The 19838-nt window shown below is 40.4% G+C and overlaps 1 protein-coding gene across 4 annotated transcripts in view; it reads left to right on the top strand.

Moving 5' to 3' along the window:
• NEK11 (NIMA related kinase 11) overlaps positions 1-19838 on the top strand; it is a 369518-nt gene that overhangs the window by 218818 nt on the left and 130862 nt on the right. For all 4 annotated transcript variants that reach the window (XM_010600488.2, XM_023540043.1, XM_023540045.1 and 1 more), the window contains one exon: positions 16316-16376. In XM_010600488.2, coding sequence (XP_010598790.1) covers positions 16316-16376 — 61 coding nt within the window. The remainder of the gene's footprint in view (positions 1-16315; positions 16377-19838) is intronic.

Raw genomic sequence — 19838 nt, forward strand, 5'->3', positions numbered from 1 at the left:
GTAGTGGGGACATAGTGTAGAGTGAGAAGATTAAGAATAGTTCTGATCTGAGACCAAGGTGATGAAAATTGTGACTCAGGTAGTAAAGGGTCTAGTTTCTCATAGGCCATGGAATCGTAAGAGGAATAACTTATGGGGCTGCTGGAATATGGACTTGGGAAGAACAGCGAACTGTTCCCAGGAAGGACCAACCATAATTCAAGGAAAGCCTGAGAGACACTAATGACCTCAAAGCTGAATTTAGGACGGAAACTTTAAGCCTGTCACTGACTTACCCCCAACAGTTGTATGTCTCACAGAGCCTGATGGTGTAGACTCTTGTGGTAGCCTCAGGGGAGTAAAGCTTACAGGAAAGGCTTCTACCCACAGTGGGGCTGTCTTTTGAAAGGAGAAGATCCTAGACATTTGGGAAGTAGCTGTAGAAGGTTGCCCAGGAAGCTCCTGATAGGGATCCTACCAAAAGAAACTTAAGTTTGGGGGGTGGAATATTAAGTCATACCTGTCTTTGGCATCACCTCAGAAGTAGTCAGAAAATAGCCTTACAGAAGGACATTTGTGAACCAAAAGGGTACCTGAAGGATGAGAAAGTCATGCGTATGTGAGGCAGAGCATTCCAGCCAGTGAGAAGACCCTAAGGTGGGAAAGATCTTGGTAGGTTTGAAGAACTGAAAAAGACCCACAGGACTGGAGTATAGTGAATGGGAGACAGACTGGAGTGAGAGGAGATTGGAAAGGAGCTGGGCTGTGCAGGGAGTGGCAAGCCAGCTACTTACTCTCTATAGAGGGATCTGGATTTTATTCTCTGTATGGCAGCAAGGTGATTGCTGTGAGGGAAGTGGATTAGTCAGGCAGCAGTGGAAGCAGAGAGAGAAGTAAGGAGGCTGTTGATGGTCCAGGGAAGAGATAATGGTGGCTTGAGTTGGGATAGCTATTGAATATTTGTCTGCTTTTAAAGAAAAAAGACCTTTTATACTGGTTTCTCAACTTGGCATCTGGAATCCTACTAGTCACCTCACGGTTGAGAACATGTATCACAGGAGAAATTGTTGGGAAGATTTACTGCTGAAAGACCAGTGAGTCACTAAGCATGCCAGCTGGGTTGCCCTAGGGACACGCTCTGTCATCCATCCCAACCTCCGTTCATCTGCTCTCTTCACTCCCATATATAGAAATGGATTATCTTCCCAAACTAGTGAGCCAAGCTGCGTCTATCTCCCACCTTTGTATATCCATGCAGCGTGATTTTTTAAAAATTGTTTATTGTTGCTTTAGGTGAAAGTTTACAAATGAAGTCAGTCTCTCATATAAAAAGCCGTACACACCCTACCATGTACTCCCAGCTGCTCTCCTCTTAATGAGACGGCACATTCCTCCTCTCCACCCTGTATTCCCCATGTCCATCCAGTCAGCTCCTGTCCCCCTCTCCCTTCTCGTCTTACCACCAGATAGGAGTAGCCCACATATTCTCATGTATTTACTTGAGCCTCAAAGTTCACTCCTCACCAGCATCATTGTCTATCTTATAGTGCAGGCCAATCCCTGTCTGTAGAATTGGTTTCAATAGATCCAGTCTTGGGCTAACAGAGGGTCCAGGGACCATGACCATCAGGGGCCCTCTAGTCTCAGTTAGACCATTTAGCCTGGTCTTTTTACAAGAATTTAAGATCTGCATCCCACTGTTCTGCTCCATCAGGGATTCTCTGTTGCATTCTCTGTTAGGGCAGTGATCGGTGGTAGCCAGGCACCGTCTAGTTCTTCCAGTCTCAGGCTGATGGAATCTCTGGTTTTTGTGGCCCTTTCTGTCTGTTGGGCTCGTATTTACCTTGTGTCTTTGGTGTTCTTCATTCTCCTTTGCTCCAAGTGTGTTGAGACCAATATATACATCTTAGATGGCTGCTTGCTAGCGTTTAAGACCCCAGACATCTCTCACCAAAGTGGAATGCAGAACGTTTTCTGAACACATTTTGTTATACCAGTTGACCTAGATGTCCCCCGAAACCATGGTCCCCAAACCCCTGTCCCTGCTACTGTGGCCTTTGAAGCTTTTGGTTGTATTCAGGAAACTGCTTTTGGTTTAGTCCAGAGGTACTGACTGTCCCTGTGTTTGTGTTGCTGTTCCTTTCACCTAAAAAATTTTTTTTGTTTACTATCTAGTTAGTGAATATCCCTCTCCCTCCCTCTCCACCCTCATAACCATCAAAGAATATTTTCCTCTGTTTTTAAACTTTATCTAGATTTCTTATAATAGTGGTCTCATACAATATTTGTCCTTTTGCAATTGATGAATTTCACTCAGCATAATGCCTTTGACATTCCTCTATGTTATGAAATGTTTCACAGATTCATTGTTGTTCTTAATCGTTGCATAGTATTCTATTGTGTGAATATACCATAATTTATTGCTCCATTCATCCATTGACGGGCACCTTGATTGCTTCCATCTTTTTCATGCAACGTGACTTTTGAAGCACTGTGAAGACCCAGCCCTCTGTCCCCCTTTGACATTCCTACTTGCTGCTGCCTAAACATTTGCTGGTAGAAATTAATTCCTCTGATATGAGGTTATATCCTTTAACGAAACACAGATGTCCCGAGAGAGATAACATGTGAGCCTTAACAATCATTTTGGCTTTAATGAATCTAGCATCAGTCACTTGAGAGCAAGCAGATTTCACTTGAGGGGAGGATGAAAAAAGCATGAAGACATTGTAGCTCATTGTGGCAAAAATGCACTGCTTCAAGTGGGTGGGAGGGTGGAGAAAAGGACAAAAGCAAAGAAAGAGGAGAATTTCTGAATGCTCACACTCTTTGGCCAAAGAATTCCACTTCTAAATGGCTAACCTAATGAAATCATCAATACACAACAATTTATGTGCAACTAGCCTTTGCAATATTTCCAACAAAGTAAGATGGAAGCAACCTAGATGGGCAATGATGGAGTATATGTGAATACAATGTGGCTGTACAGTGCAATATTGTACAACTATTGACACTGTTTCTGAAGAATTTTTAATAGCATGAGATAACAGCCCAAACAAGTGAGTGTGCACACACACGTGTATCTATGTATGTATACAAACCAGTTGCTGTCTAGTCAATTTCAACTCATGGTGACTGTTGTTAGAGTAGAATTGTGCTACATAGGGTTTTCAAGGACTGATTTTTCCGGAGTAGATTTCCAGGCCTCTGGATTTCCAAGGTGCCTCTGGATAGACACAAATCTCTAAACTTTTGGTTAACAGCTGAGTGTGTTAATTGTTTGTACCACCCAGGAACTCCATATATGTGTGTGTACATATATGTTATTGTTGTTAGCTGCTGTCTGGTTGGCCCCTGACTCATGGAAACCCCATGCACAATGTGACTATGGTGATCCATAGGGTTTTCATTGACTGATTTTTTTGAAGTAGATCCCCAAGTCTTTCTTCTTAGTCTGCCAGCCCTGCTGAAACCCATTCAGCATCATACCAACACTCAAGCCTTCACTGGCAGATAGATGTTGGTCGCACATGAGGTACATCGGGCTTTTATGCCATGCTATTAAAAATTCTTCAGAAACGTAATGTTAATATCCGCACAGTCAAACCCGGTATCCCACATGGAAGGCGAGAATTCTACTGCCGAGCCACCATACCCCCTGCATACACACACACACACACACACGCATATACATATACATACACACACTCATACATGAGCATACACACACATATATAGTATGTATACACACATATCTTGTACATATGTAGTAGAATCTCAAATACCAAAAAGATGTACGTAGAAAACACTGTATGTATGTGTGTTAGTAGTGATAGGATTTTTGGTGACATATATTTTCTTTCTAATAATTTGCCATATTTTGCACACCTAAAAAATACATATGTATTACAACAGAAAATATTATTTAAAATAGCCATATACAATCATTATTTAAAAATATCATAGCTTTTTCTATGACTGCTGGGCAGGCATTAATAGTTATTATGCCTATTATGGATCTGACTCTGCGTGTGTGTGTGTGTTCGTATGGGTGCGCATGTGCATCTGTGTGTGTTAGGTGCCTTTGAGTCAGTTCCAATCATAGTGACCCTGTGTACAACAGAATGAAACACTGCCCGGTCCAGCGCCATCCTCACAATCATTGTTATACTTAAGCCTGTTGCTGAAGCCACTGTGTCAGTACATCCCATTGAGTGTTTTTCTCCTTTTTGCTCACCCTCTGGAAACCCTGGTGGCATAGTGGTTAAGAGCTACAGCTGCTAACCAAAAGGTCGGCAGTTTGAATCTACCAGACACTTCTTGGAAACCCTATGGGGCCATTCTACTCTGTCCTGTAGGGTCACTTTGAGTCCGAATCGACTCAATGGCAACAGGTTTTCTACTTTACCAAGCATGGTGTCCATCTCCAGGGTCTAATCCCTTCTGACAACACGTTCCAAAGTATGTAAGACACAGTCTCGTCATTCTTGCTTCTAAAGAGCATTCTGGTTGTACTTCTTCCAAGACAGATTTGTTCATTCTTTTGGCAATTTATGGTATATTTAATATTCTTTGCCAATACCACAATTCAGAGGCATCGATTCTTCTTCCTTCCTCCTTATTCATTGTCCAGCTTTCACATGTATATGATGTGATTGAAAATACTATGGCTTGAGTCAGGTGCACCTTAGTCTTCAAGGTGACATCTTTGCTTTTCAACACTTTAAAGAGGTCCTTTGCAGCAGATTTGCCCAATGCAATGAGATGTTTGATTTCTTGACTGCTGCTTCCATGGCTATTGATTGTCCTTGACAACTTCAATCTTTTCTCCATTTACCATGATGTTGTTCATTGGTCCAGTTGTGAGGATTTTTGTTTTCTTTATGTTGAGGTGTAATTCATACTGATGGCTCTGGTCTTTGATCTTCATCAGTAAGTGCTTCAAGTCCTCTTCACTTTCAGCAAGCAAGGTTGTGCCATCTGCATATCGCAGGTTGTTAATGAGTCTTCCTCTAATCCTGACACCCTGTTCTTCTGCATATAGTCCAGCTTCTTGGATCATTTGCTGAGCGTACAGATTGGATAAGTATGGTGAGAAGATACAACCCTCATGCACACCTTTCTAGACTTTAAACCACACAGTATCCCCTTGTTCTGTCCGAACAACTGCCTCTTGATCTGTGTAAAGGTTTCTCATTAGCACAATTAAGTGTTCTGGAATCCCCATTCTTCGAAATATTATCCATACGTTGTTATAATCCACACAGTTGAATGCCTTTGCACAGTCAATAAAACCACAGGTAAACATCTTTCTGGTGTTCTCTGCCTTCAGCTAGGATCCATTGGTTATCAGCAATGATATCACTGATTCCACGTCCTCTTCTGAATCTGGTTTGAATTTCTGGAAGTTCCTTGTCTATGTACTGCTGCAACCACTTTTGATTGATCGTCAGGAAAATTTAATTTGTGTGTGATTTTAATGATATTGTTTGATAATTTCCACATCCATTTTCTTTGGAATGGGTACAGATATGGATCTCTTCCAGTTGGTTGGCCAGGTAGCTGTCTTCTAAATTTCTTGGCATAGAAGAGCGAGCACTTCCAGTGCTGCATTCATTTGTTAAAACATCTCAGTTGGTATTCCGTCAATTCCTGGAGGCTTGTTTTTTGCCAGTGCCTTCAGTGCAGCTTTTTTTTCAGTGCAGCTTAGACTTCTTCCTTCAGTACCATCAGTTCTTGATCATACGCTACATCCTGAAATGGTTGAACCGTAACCAGTTATTTTTCATACAGTGGCTGTGTGTATTCCTTCCGTCTTTTTTTGATGCTTCCTGCATTGTTTAATATTTTCTCCGTAGAATCCATTACTCTTGCAACTTGAGGCTTGAATTTTTTCTTCAGTTCTTCCAGCTTGAGAAATACTGAGTGTGTTCCTCTCTTTTGGTTTTCTATCTCAAGGTCTTGGCACATTTCATTGTAATACTTTGTCTTCTGGAGCTGTCCTTTGAAATCTTCTGTTTGGCTCTTTTACTTTATCATTTCTTCCATTTGCTTTAGCTACTCGGTGTTCAAGAGCAAGTTTCAGAGTCTCTTCTGACATCCATTTTGGTCTTTTCTTTCCTTCTTGTCTTTTTTATAACCTTTTGCTTTCTCTTTGTATGATGTCCTTCATGTCGTTCCATAGCTCATCTGGTCTTCAGTCATTAGTGTTCAATGCATCACATCCATTCTTGAGATGGTCTTTAAATTCAGGTGGGATATACTGAAGGGCTGTACTTTGACTTGTGGACCCTCTCTAATTTTCTTCAGTTTCAACTTGAACTTGCATATGAACAATTGATGATCTGAGGCATAGTCAGCTCCTGGCCTTATTCTTTCCACAGATGTAGTCAGTTTGATTCCTGTGTGTTCCATCTGGTGAGGTTCACGTGTATAGTTGCCATTGATGTTGAAAAAAGGTATTTGCGATGAAGAAGTGGTTGGTCTTGCAAAATTCTATCATGCGATCTCTGGCATAATATCTATCACAAAACCTTATTTTCCAAGTACCAATCCTTCTTCTTGGTTTCCAACTTTCACATTCCAATCGCCAGTAATTATCAATGCATCCTGATTGCATGTTCGATCAATTTCAGAGTGCAGAAGTTCATAAAAATCTTCAGTTTCTTCATCTTTGGCCTTAGTGGCTGGTGCATAAATTTGGTCTTCCTTGTAGGTGTATTAGTAGTATTCTATCACTGACAGTACTGTACTTCAGGATAGACCTTGAAATGTTCTTTTCGACAGTGAACGCAACGCCAATCCTCTTCAATTTGTCATTTCTGTCATAGAAGACCATATGATTTTCTGATTTAGAACGACCAATACCAGTCCTTTGGGGTCATTAATGCCTAGGCTATCGATCTTTATGTATTCCATTTCATTTTTGATAACTTCCAATTTTCCTAGATTATACTTTATACATTCCATGTTCTGATCATTAATGGATGTTTGCAGCTGTTTCTTCTCATTTTGAGTCATGCCACGTCAGCAAATGAAGGTCCCGAAAGCTTGACTCCATCCACATCATTAAGGTCAGCTCTACTTTAAGGGGACAGCTCTTCCCTAGTTGTACTTTGAGTGCCTTCCAAACTGAGAGGCTCATCTTTTGGCTCTGTATCAGACAATGTTCTGCTGCTATTTATAAGGTTTTCACTGTCTACTTTTTTCAGAAGTAGACTGCTAGGTTCTTCTTTCCTAGTCTGTCTTAGTCAGGAAGCTCTACTGAATCCTGTTCAGCAAAGGCTGAACCTGCTGTTATTTGAAATAGTAGTGGCAAAGCTTCCAGCATCACAGTGGCACACGAGCCACCACAGTATGATAAACTGACAGACACATGGTGGTGGATCTGACTGGACCTCTTGAAAAAAAGGTACTCTTTACACCTTCATTAGCCAAAGAACTGCATCTGCTTTTGAAGAAAAAAAAAAAATCTGGTTGTTTGACTGGACTTCAATCTATGGGACAATTTTTTTTGGACCTGAATCTTAAAAGATGTTCCTGATGGCTCTAAGGTATTTTCCGTATGGATGGGTTGATGGTTATGGGAGAAGGAGACTTGATGAACATCTAAATTAATTGGCAAAGGAATCATCATGTTATTTTCACAGCATCTGAAAGTCGGCTGGCTTCCTGGCTCTTGGCTGAAGTGACAGAAGACTGGCATCATTGTAATTTGGCATCAAGCAAGGTGTGGTTGTTCTTCCGGGACACTTAGCTCCATAAGGTTTAAATTGTGAAACAATAAGGAAATGCAAAAGTTTCAGTCAACAGCATAATCTCCACATTGCACAGGCCATAATATGGTCCTGAAAGATGTCTTCCTTCACCAACCTTCTTGTTAATGTACAAACACAGTGCAGAGTATCAGACGCCATCTTTAAAAGGGCTTGGCATTCATTTCCGTTTGTGTCTCCCCTTTCTCATGGGAGTGGGTATATTTCTGTTGGGCTTGTTTCTATTCTATTAAATGACAGTTTCTGAAATGCTAGGAATGAATTGGTTGGTAAGTTAAATGGCAACACAGTAAAACAAACTCTTTAACTCTTCTTCTAAATTGTTATTTAGTATTAAAAATGTAGAACCCGGTCTTTGTTTGAGTTGTCTCTTTTTCAAAAAAGAGAGTTTTATTTAAATGTTACAAGGTACAATGGCTTCTTCTTTTATTCTATGGCTTATAATCCATTAATATTATTACTTATTTTGATGCCCTGATTGTTCCAGATTTGACTTGTAGGAAAAAAATATGTGTGTACCTATAAATACAGAGGTATATGTAGATCAGTAGCTCTCAGCCAAGGGCAGGTTTTCCCCCCAGGGGACATTGGAAAATGTCTAGAGTTGACAACTGTGGGTCAGAGGGGAAGAAGGGGCAGTGCTACTGGCATCTAGGGGGTTGAGGCCAGGGATACCGTTAAACAACCTCACTGCACAGGACAGGAATATCCAACGCAAAATGTCAATAGTGCTGAGGTTGAGAAACTTTGATGTGGATAGATGAGGGAATGAAAAAGTAAATGTCACAGAACATTGACATCAGGGTTAAGAGTGTATGGGAATTTTTATACTATTTTGCAACTTTTCTCTAAGCCTGAAATCATTTCAAATTAAAAAAAAATTTTTTTAATGGGTACAGTTGGCTGTTTGGGTCTTAATACCTTGACCTGCAGCCTCAAGAGAGAAAATGACTTGTCCTTGTTGCAAATATAAGTCCAGGAATTGTTACTGATTCTTCATGAGCTTATGCCCTGGTTTCTCCAACAGTGTTGGGAGCTCCTCTGGGTTAGAATCCTTGCCCTTTGTTACTTTTATTCATATGTGTGATGTAGTAGCTAAGATGAGTTCATGCTCTGGACACATAACTGCCTATTCACCTCTGACTAGTTGAGTGGCCTTGGCTATATTATGAAACCTGTTTGTGCCTCAGCTTTCTCAACTGTTGAGTGAGGGTAATAATAGCACCTAGTTCATTAGGTTTAAATGAATATAGGAAACCCTGATGGCGTAGTGGTTAAGTGCTACAGCTGCTAACCAAACGGGCGGCAGTTCGAATCTACCAGGCGCTCCTTGGAAACTCTATGGGGCAGTTATACTCTGTCCTATAGAGTCGCTATGAGTCGGAATCGACTCAACGGCACTGGGTGTGGTGTTTTTTTATGTAAATTGATACAATAGCCCATTTTAAGAGCTTAATAAAAGGTAGTGTTAATTCACTCAGTCTTTTAGCCAATATTAGAATTATTTCTGCCCTTGACATACCCCTATACAGTGCTCCCTAACCTCTGTATTAGAAAACATACTTGATGTGTCCCAGCCAGTCAGATGGCTCTTACAGCTGTTTCTGTTGGTGTCATCACCTTCATACTTAGATGTCTCAGGTTCTTGCTGTTTCCATTGATTGAGTCAACTCAACAAAAACTGAGAATCTCTGTGTTTTGTGACAGGCACAGTACTTGGGACCAGGGGCAAATTATCCAATTGGCAAGGTAACCAAGGTGCTTACCTTGCTTACCAGATCTTCTGTAGTGAACAATTTCACATTTTTCACCACATCAAAGATTCTGCTTCTAGGTATGGCTGGCATCTGTCTCTCCCAACCCCACAGCACCTTCCTACAGAATCAAAGCCTCTTTTCAAACTTACAGTCCCTGACAGGGGTGGACGACCAGTATGCAAGGTAAACATAGGTTTACTTGTGCTTACTTACTAATCTGAGGTGAACATTTTCACTACAGATGATCTGGTAAGCAAGATAAGCACTGTGCTTACCTTGCCTACTAGATAATCCACCCCGATTGGGACTTTTATATTTAATCTTCAGTTTCTCTGTCCCTCTCCCATCTCCTCCTATCTCCTCTCCCATTTGAGTGTTTCCAAAGAGCCATGCACTGTACTAAGAGCTTTATCTGTATTATTTACTTTACTTCTCATAGGAGCCCTGTATGTGAGAGAGGCCATTATTCTCACTTTATAATGGAAGAAACTGGGGTTTGGAGGGTTAAATGACTTGTAGTGTGCTTTCCCTCCACTTTTCCAATGACAATGTGCTTTGAACTTGACAGAGTCTGGCTGTCTAACTGGAGGTAGAAGACAGTTCAAAGAGTTGCTTCTATGCTACTAGTTTCACTTCCTTGAATATCACAGAAGCTAGAAGAGACCTGCAAAGATACGTATTTAGCATAGTGCAAGGGGCTGGGCTACAGCTGGGGACATAAAAATGGAAAAGACTTGGTCAGTGGCCTCAATTTGTTTACTGTCTCAGTTATCTTTTGCTGTTTAACAAAGCATTACAAAACTTAGTGACTTTAAAGGATGATTTACTGTTTCTTATGATTTTTTGGGTTGCCTGGGCTCACTCAGCAGTTCTTCTACCCATATGATATTGTTTAAAGACACTCATGTAGCTGCATTCAGCTGGAAGCTTGGCCTGGGGCAGACCAAGATGGCCTCACCTAGTGTCTGGCGGTTGATGCTGGCTGTTGGCTGGGTGCCTTTGTTTTCCTCCACCTGGCCTCTCATGCTCCGGTACCTGCCACTGTGTCATCTCTCCAGTGGGATAGCCTGGACTTCTTTACATGATTGCTGGCTTACAAGAGAGTCAAATGAAAGCTACCAGACTTCTTAAGACCTGGTTATAAAAGCCACACACTATCACTGCTGCCACATTCTGTTGACGAAAGCAAGTTACAGGGTCAGCTTAGATTCAAGGGGTGGGGAAAGAGACTCCACATCTTCATAAGAGGAATGACATAGGAGTACAGGGATGGGAGGGCTTATAAACATCTTTGAAAACAATCTACCACACTTACTGATCATCTAGCTCTTTAGCCAGAAGCATAGGGTTTTAGAGCTAGAAGACTTCTTATTTATCATCTGATCCAACCCCCTTATTTCACAGATGCAGAAACTAAACCTGGTAGGTCAAGCCACTGGTCGGTCCTAGGCCACCGTGCTAGTGGAGGTGCCAGGCTTAGAACCTGGGCTTCCGTGGTTGGTATCATCACCTTCATATTTAGATGTGTGCTCAGCTTCTTCTCCAGCAGAGGATGTCTCTCTGCTGAGTTCTACCCCCTGACTCAAGGCTGTTCCTGCAAGTTGGGAGGACACAAGGGTGCATTGACCAGGCATACCTTCCTCAACATGGCTTCCCTGTAAGTTCTGAGTGTATGAAATGATACTAGGTTTTACCATATGACTAAAAAAAATTGCTGCCCAAACCCCACGGGATGTTATAAAATAAAATCTAACACATTTATATAACATTTTAGTTCAGTATACTATAGTACCTGTTTATAATATCCACAATTACTACAATATGAAATGTATTGTTTGTTTTGAAATGAAGCAGGTGATCCATAAATTACTAATTTCTCCTAATATAACCACAAACCTGAAATTATGGCATAATTAAGAGGTTCCATTTTCCCAGATCACGATAGTATTTTTTGGTATTTCCAGCCTGTTGAGTAGAGTACAGAAACTTATTTAGTATAAAAGGTAATTGTTCCATGAAGAAAACCAAAGACACAAGGAAAAGATTAGTCCAAAGGACTAATGGACCACAACTACCAAAGCCTCTGCCAGACTGAGCCCAGAACAACCATATGGTGCCCAGTTACCACCACTAACTGTTCTGACAGGGATCACAATAGAGGGTCCTGGACAGAGCAGGAGAAAAATGCAGAACAAAATTCAAAATCACACACACACACACACACACAAAAAGACCAGATTTACTGGTCTGACAGAAACTGAAGAAACCGCAAAAGTATGGCCCCCGGACACCCTTTTAACTTAGTACTGAAGTCACTCCCAAGGTTCACCCTTCAGCCAAAGATTATAGGGCCAACCCCCTACGTGTCTGTCATTTTGTTGTACTGTGGGGGCCTGCATGTTGCTGTGATACTGGAAGCTATGCCACTGGTATTCAGATACCAACAGGGTCAACCATGGAGTACAGGTTTCAGCTGAGCTTCGAGACCAAGACAGACTAGGAAGAAGGACTCAGCAGTCTACTTCTGAAAAGAATTAGTCAGCAAAAATCTTATGAATAGCAGCGGAACATTGTCTGGTATAGTTCCGGAAGGTGAGCCCCCCAGGTTGCAAGGCACTCAAAAGATGACTGGGGAAGAATTGCCCCCTCAAAGTAGGGTTGACCTTAATGATGTGGTTGGAGTCCAGCTTTTGGGACCTTCATTTGCTGATGTGGCACAACTCAAAATGAGAAGAAATAGCTGCAGATATCCGTTAATAATTGGAACCTGGGATGTACAAAGTATAAATTTAGGAAAATTGGAATGCCTCAAAAATGAAATGGGACACATAAACATCAATATCCTAGGCATTAGTCAGCTCAAATGGGCTGGTATTGGCCATTTTGAATTGGACAATCATATAGCCTGCTGTGCCGGAAATGACGACTTGAAGAGGAATGATATTGCATTCATTGTCAAAAAGAATATTTCGAGATCTATCCTAAAGTACAATGCTTTCAGTGATAGGATAATATCTATATGCCTACAAGGAAGACTAGTTCATACAACTATTATTCAAATTTACACACCAACCACTAAAGCCAAAGATGAAGAAATTGAAGATTTTTTCAGCTTCTGCAGTCTGAAATTGGTCAAACATGCAATCAGAATACATTGATAATTACTGATGATTGGAATGAGAAAGCTGAAAACAAAGAATAAGTTGGAAAATATGGTGTTGGTGATGGAAACAATGCCAGAGATCAAATGATAGAATTTTGCAAGACCAATGACTTCTTCATTGCAAATACCTTTTTTCACCAACCTAAACAGTGATTATACACATGGCCCTCACCAGATGGAACACACAGGAATCTAATTGTCTACATCTGTGGAAAGAGACAATGGGAAAGCTCAATATCATCAGTCAGAACAAGGCCAGGGGCTGACTATGCCTCAGACCATCAATTGCTCATATGCAAGTTCTAGCTGAAACTGAAGAAAATCAGAGCAGATCCACGAGAGCCAAAATATGACCTTGAGTATATCCCACCTGAATTTAGAGACCATCTTAAGAATAAACTTGAGACACTGAACACTAATAACTAAAGTCCAAACAAATTGTAGAATGACATCAAGGGCATCATACATGAAGAAAGCAAGAGGTCACTGAAAAGACAGAGGAGACTCTGAAACTTGCTCACGAATGTCTAGCAGCTAAAGCAAAAGGAAGAAATGATGAAGTAAAAGAACTGAACAGAAGATTTCAAAGGGTGGCTCAAGAAGACAAAATATTGTAATGACATGTGTAAAGAGCTGGAGACAGAAAACCAAAAGGGAAGAACATGCTCGGTGTTTCTCAAACTGAAAGAACTGAAGAAAAAAATTCAAGCCTTAAGTTGCGATAGTGAAGGATTCTATGTGGAAAATATTAAACGATGCAGGAAGCATCAAAAGAAGATGGAAGTAATAAACAGGGCCATTATACCAAAAAGAATTAGTCAATGTTCAACCATTTCAAGAGGTAACATATGATGAGAAACCAATGGTACTGAAGGAAGAAGTCCAAGCTGCACTGAAGGCATTGGCGAAAAACAAGGCTCCAGGAATTTACAGAATATCAACTGAGATGTTTCAACAAACGGAGGCAGTGCTAGAAGTGCTCACTCGTCTATGCCAAGAAATTTGGAAGGCAGCTACCTGGCCAACCGACTGGAAGAGATCCATATTTATGACTCTTCCCAAGAAAGGTGATCCGACAGAATGAAGAAATTATCCAACAATATCATTAATATCACATGCAAGTAAAATTTTGCTGAAGATCATTCAAAAGCAGCTGCAGCAGTATATTGAGAAGGAACTGCCAGAAATTCAGGCCAGATTCAGAAAAAGATGTGGAACCAGGGACATCATTGCTCATCTCCGATGTATCGTGGCTGAAAGCAGAGAATACCAGAAGGATGTTTACCTGTGTTTTATTGACTGTGCAAAGGCATTCGACTGTGTGGATGATAACAAATTATGGATAAGGTTGAGAAGAATGGAAATTCTGGAACACTTAATTGTGCTCATGAGGAACCTGTACATAGATCAAGAGGCAGTCGTTCAAACAGAACAAGGGGATACTGTGTGGTTTAAAATCAGGAAAGTTGTGCGTCAGCACTGTATCCTTTCACCATACTTATTCAATCTGTATGCTGAGCAAATGAACCAAGAAGCTGGACTATATGAAGAAGAATGGGGCATCAGGATTGGAGGAAGACTTATTAACAACCTGCATTATGCAGATGACACAACCTTGCTTGGTGAAAGTGAAGAGGACTTGAAGTACTTACTGATGCAGATCAAAGACTGCAGCCTTCAGTATGGATTACACCTCAACATAAAGAAAACAAAAATCCTCACAACTGGACCAATAAGCTACATCATGATAAAAGGAGAAAAGATTGAAGTTGTCAAGGATTTCATTTTACTGGATCCACAATCAACACCCATGGTAACAGCAGTCAAGAAATCAAACATCTCATTGCATTGGGCAAATCTGCTGCAAAGGACCTCTTTCAGGTGTTGAAAACCAAACATAGTCACCTTGAAGACTAAGGTGTGCCTGACTCAAGCCATGGTATTTTCAACCGCATCATATGCATGTGGAAGCTGGACAATGACTAAGGAGGAAGGAAGAAGAATTGATGCCTTTGAATTGAGGTGTTGGCGAAGGATATTGAATATACCATGAACTGCCAAAAGAATGAACAAATCTGTGTTGAGAAAAGTACAACCGGAATGCTCCTTAGAAGCAAGGATGGCAAGACTGCATCTTACATACTTTGGACGTGTTATCAGGAGGGATTAGTCCCTGGAGAAGGACATCATGCTTGGTAAAGTAGAGGGTCAGAGAAAAAGAGGAAGACCCTCAAGGAGATGAATTGACACAGTGGCTGCAACAATGGGCTCAAGCATAACAATGATTGTAAGGATGGCACAGGACGGGGCAGTGTTTCGTTCTGTGGTACATAGGGTCGCTATGAGTCAGAACCAACTCGATGGCACCTAACAACAACATAGGGCCAACAGAAACTCTGGTGGTGTAGTGGGTAAGAGCTATGGCTGGTATCCAAAAAGGTCAACAGTTCAAATCCACCAGGCACTCCTTGGAAAGCTCTACTGTGTTCTATAGGGTCATTATGAGTCAAAATCGACTGGACGGCAACAGGTTTGTTTTTTTCTTTTTCTTTTACGGGGCCAACGATAACACACATGAGAAACTTGCTTCTTAGTTCTATCATGTATATAAGACTAATGGGCTTGCCAGACCAAAAGCAAAGACAAGAAGGCAGAAAGGGACAGGAAAACTAGACAGATAGAAACAGGGAACCTGGGGTAGAGAAGGGGAGAGTGGTGACATATCGTGGGATTGTTACCCAATATCACAAAACAATTTGTGTGTTAATTGTTCAATGAGAAATTAACTTGCTCTGTAAACTGTCACATAAAACAAAGTTTTTTTTAAAAAAGGTTAATCGTTCTTCTCAAATACAGTTGTGGATCCCACCCAACCCTTGTGTGAGTGCCTGACTCTTATGGTGTATGAAGGTAAATGAGGAGTGCAATTTGTAGTTGCATGACTTTTTGAGGACCATAAATTTCCAAAAAGAACTAGTGGAGAAACTCTCCAGGAAAAATGATCGCTTAAATTCTGCTGTATTGAGCAGATGATAGATTGAATAAAACTTTTTTAAATTCTAATAACATTTACTATTTTTTTTATAAATTAAAGAAGTAAAATTGTTTATTGTAGAAAATTTGGAAAAGAGGTGAGCAAACAAAGGAGAAAATACAGATCAACCATAATCCCACCTTTCAGTCAAAACCACTATTAACATTTTAATGTATGTAAATCAGAGAAGTGAAGCAGTAGACCTATAGACTGATCTGCCCATTACCACTGAGTTGATTCCAACTCACAGAGACCTTTTAAGACAGAGTAGAACTGCACAATAGGGTTTCCAAGGCTGTAATCTTTACAGAAGCAGACTACCACATCTCTCTCCTGTGGAGTGGCTGGTGGGTTTGAACAGCTGACCTTTTGGTAGCTGAACATTTAACAACTGTACAGCCAGGGCTCCTTCACAGACTGATAGAGAGAGCAATATACACACATACATAGTCATTTTTCTTTTTTATGTGATGGGATCATACTATAAAATAATTTTGCAACCAGATTTTTTACTTTATTTTATTTTGTTTTGCTTAAATAAACATTTTTCTGTGTCACTATTATTCTACCATAAAGATAAAGTAAATCTTTCTCTCTTATTTGGCAGGACAGTGATATTGAAGCACTGGTCAAGTGTTTGGAAAATGTCCTGGGTTGCACCTCTTTAGGTGAGTAACGTTCTTCAAATTCCAAAATATAGTGACACCTACTGATTCTATTGGAATATCCAGGAAATTGGACGTTTGAAAGGGATCTTACAGTCCAGCCTCCTTGTTTAAAGATGAGGAAACTGAGGCCAGTAGAGGTTGGTTGGCTCATGTAAGGGCCAGTAAACACAAAGAAGAATTGTTTTATTATTATTATTATTTTAATTAGGAAACTTGTAAGTGACCCTCAGTCTCCAAGGATGAAATAATTGTAAGTTGGCAGCCCACTGTGATCAAACGGTGGCCTGGCAGTGCATAGCAACAGTTTTTATAGGTTTCCCGGGAAGAGGAATCTCCCCACCCATTTGTCCTGTAGAAACAGATTGTGTTGAGCTGTGCTGAAAGGACCATCACTTTGAAGGTTGGTCAGTTATTGGAAAAGTTTTGGTTTGAAAAACTAAGCTGAAATTTCTTGAACGTTGTCAGTCTCGATAAATGGGGTTGATGTGCCTCAAAGATAAAACTCTATTTCTTAGTTACTTCTTCTGTTTTCTAATCCGAAAAGCCCAACTGTGATAACTTCTAGCGCCAGAAGATAAATTGTCACACCTGACATGGATAGAATACTGGAGGGTATTCTCGTAGGTCCTGGGTGAAAAGGGCAGAGATTTTTTTCTTTGAAATTTGATTGTGAATTTTTTATTTTTAATTGCATGACCAAAAACAATCTCTTCAAAGGGAATGGCAGAAGTAAAGATGAAAAATTAACCCAACATTTTCAGGTATGCCAGCATTTTGTTAGGGGCTAGATGAACAATTTGTAGCCTTTCCCTAGCTTATTCCACATCTCCATGGGCCTCAGTCGTAATGTAGCTCCCGGGTTTTTCTCTCTGAACCACCATCTGATTGGTTTAAATGCATATCGGTAACACTGGTTAGGTACATTTAACTCCCAAGTGTGGATCTGGAAGACCTGAAAGGCTTTGCTTTGGTCAAGTCACTTCCCCTTCTGGACCTCAGCTGGATTGGATCAGTAGTTTTCAAACTGGGTTCTTGGGGGTTTCCAGGGAGGAAGAGAGAGAAGGTGTACCAAGCAGCATGAGGAGAAAAGCATGTGTGCGTCGCTCATTTCTGTGTCTCCAGTCTCACACAGGGCCTGTGCAGAAGAGGCCCTTAACAGATGTTTAAGAATTTTTTAAAGAGGAGTAAGATGCAGACCTGCTTCTGTTCTAGCTTCAACCAAAATGGTTTCACTCATCTGTTTTACAAATTGAATTTCTACATAAGATTATGTCTTAAAGAAAGATTCCACTGCAAAAAAAAAAAGTTAACACTGAATTGGATAGGTGATATTTAAATTCCCTTCTATACACTGTGATTTTATAAAAGGAACATTAGAAAAATGGAGTAAAAAGACATTTATCTCTGCCTGGAGCGCCACTGATATGACAGGAAAGAGATAAAGCTGATATAAACCTATAGGAACAAAGAGAACGGAAGAGGAAATGGGAGCAGATGAGAGCTTCTTGTGAACTTTAGAAGACAGAAAGCAGATGGTTGAGTGGTGACTGATTTAGACAACAGAAAAAACTGAAAGCTAAATGCCTGAGGTGTGTGGGGAGGAAGGAAGGGTGAGGGATAAGCCAGGAGAAGCAAGCCAACTGACCCTGCAGACTCTCAGTAAGGCTCAGGATTTGGAGCCCCCATTTGCCTCTGAAGACAGAATGTGGGTGAAGGTCCCCTCCCTCCATGGGCACAGCCAGGAAATTCCTCACCCCAGTCAAAGCAAAAGATTTGATTTTAGGGAGAAATGACTCAGAGAGGCTCTCTGGTTTTGAGGGTACCAGGATCACCAAAGGGGAGAGTGATATGATGTGATGGAAACAGGGATGGAGTGAAAGTTTGCATATGCAACAATGAAATCCCCAGAAACCATCCCCACTTGATTTCTGAAACTATGACAACAATGCAGGGACCGCCATCCAGAGATTAGAAGATATCTCTCTGGGACCACTGACTAGCCTAAGAGGAAATCCTAAGGATACTGACATTCCTCTAAAAAAAAAAAAAAAAGTGAGGATGAGCCCTACAAATTGACAATCCCTGAATCCACAAAAAGAACTTTAAGTTGGCTTTTGATATTTCACACTCAAATTTGAACAGACAGCCAAGGGTAGCAGACATCTGGGAAAATCTAACGAGAATGAGAAATCTAAACAAAAACACACAAAGAAGGACTCAGGAAACAGATAATATAGGGAAGCAAAAAAAAGTTTAAAAAACTATTATGAAAATCCTAGAAGATTTCAGAGAAGATGTTATCTCCATGAGACAAACAAAAGGATATACAGAGAATAACAAATCTTGGAATTATAATTCTGATAGCAGAAATTAAAAATTCAATAGAAAATTTGGAGATAAAGTTTCAGAGTTTAGGTAATAAATGATAAGAAAATCAAATGATTAATCCAAGTGGTTCAGCATCTAACTAATAGGAATTCCAGGGGAAACAGAACAGAAAAACAAAGAAGAAATTTATTAAAGAAACAAAAAATTCCGGAGAGAGTAAAACAGGTCACGTTGTATCAGAAAAAATTTGATTTTTCAACAATACTGAAAGCTAGAAGACAGTAAAGTTTGAACCCAGAATTGTGGATCTATCCAAACTATTAATCAAGTGTGAGAGAGAAATAAAGACATTTTCAGACATCCAATGTCAAAAATAAGGTCTCAAAAATACCTACCTCCCATGACTTTTCTCAGGAAGCTCCTTGAGGATATGCTCCGCCAAAACATGGGAGTAAACCAAGAAACAGAAACACATAGGCTTCAGGTGATAGGAGATCCAACAAAAGGGAAAGGTTAAGAGAATTCCTAGAATGATGGTAAAGGAGCAATCCATTCAGACTGGAGTGGGTCATAGGGGTCCAATGATCAATGGATACCTCCTAGAGAGAAATGGAACTAATTGGGTTTGACCACAATGAGGGGAATTTTCAGTTCTTTTGGAGAGTTCAAGGATGAATTAGAAAGAGATAATCAGAAAACTAGGCAAAGTTAAAAAAAAAAAAAAACCAAGACAATTATTAATCCTTGGAAAAACAAAAAGTTATAAAAGAAAAAATATAATCTGGATACATTAAGGACTTAGCTGTACACAATATTTTCATAGTCATAATAATTTAAAAGCTGAATTATATAACTAAAACTTATGATATCATTATTTGAAAGTTGGAAGGAGAGAAAGAATATGTGAATGTGTGTGTTCATGTATGCGTATGTGTGTGTGTAAGAGAGGAAACAGAGAGATAAATCCATATCCTCCAAACCAGCCGCCGTTGAGTTGACTCTGACTCATAACAACCCCATAGGTCAGGGTAGAGCTGCCCCGTAGGGTTTCCAAGGGGCGCCTGGTCAGTTTGTACTGCTGACCTTTTGGTTAGCAGCCATAGCTCTTAACCACTACACCACCAGAGTTTCCAT

This window comes from Loxodonta africana, chromosome 27, assembly GCF_030014295.1.
Source record: "Loxodonta africana isolate mLoxAfr1 chromosome 27, mLoxAfr1.hap2, whole genome shotgun sequence".
NCBI classification, from domain to species: domain Eukaryota; kingdom Metazoa; phylum Chordata; class Mammalia; order Proboscidea; family Elephantidae; genus Loxodonta; species Loxodonta africana.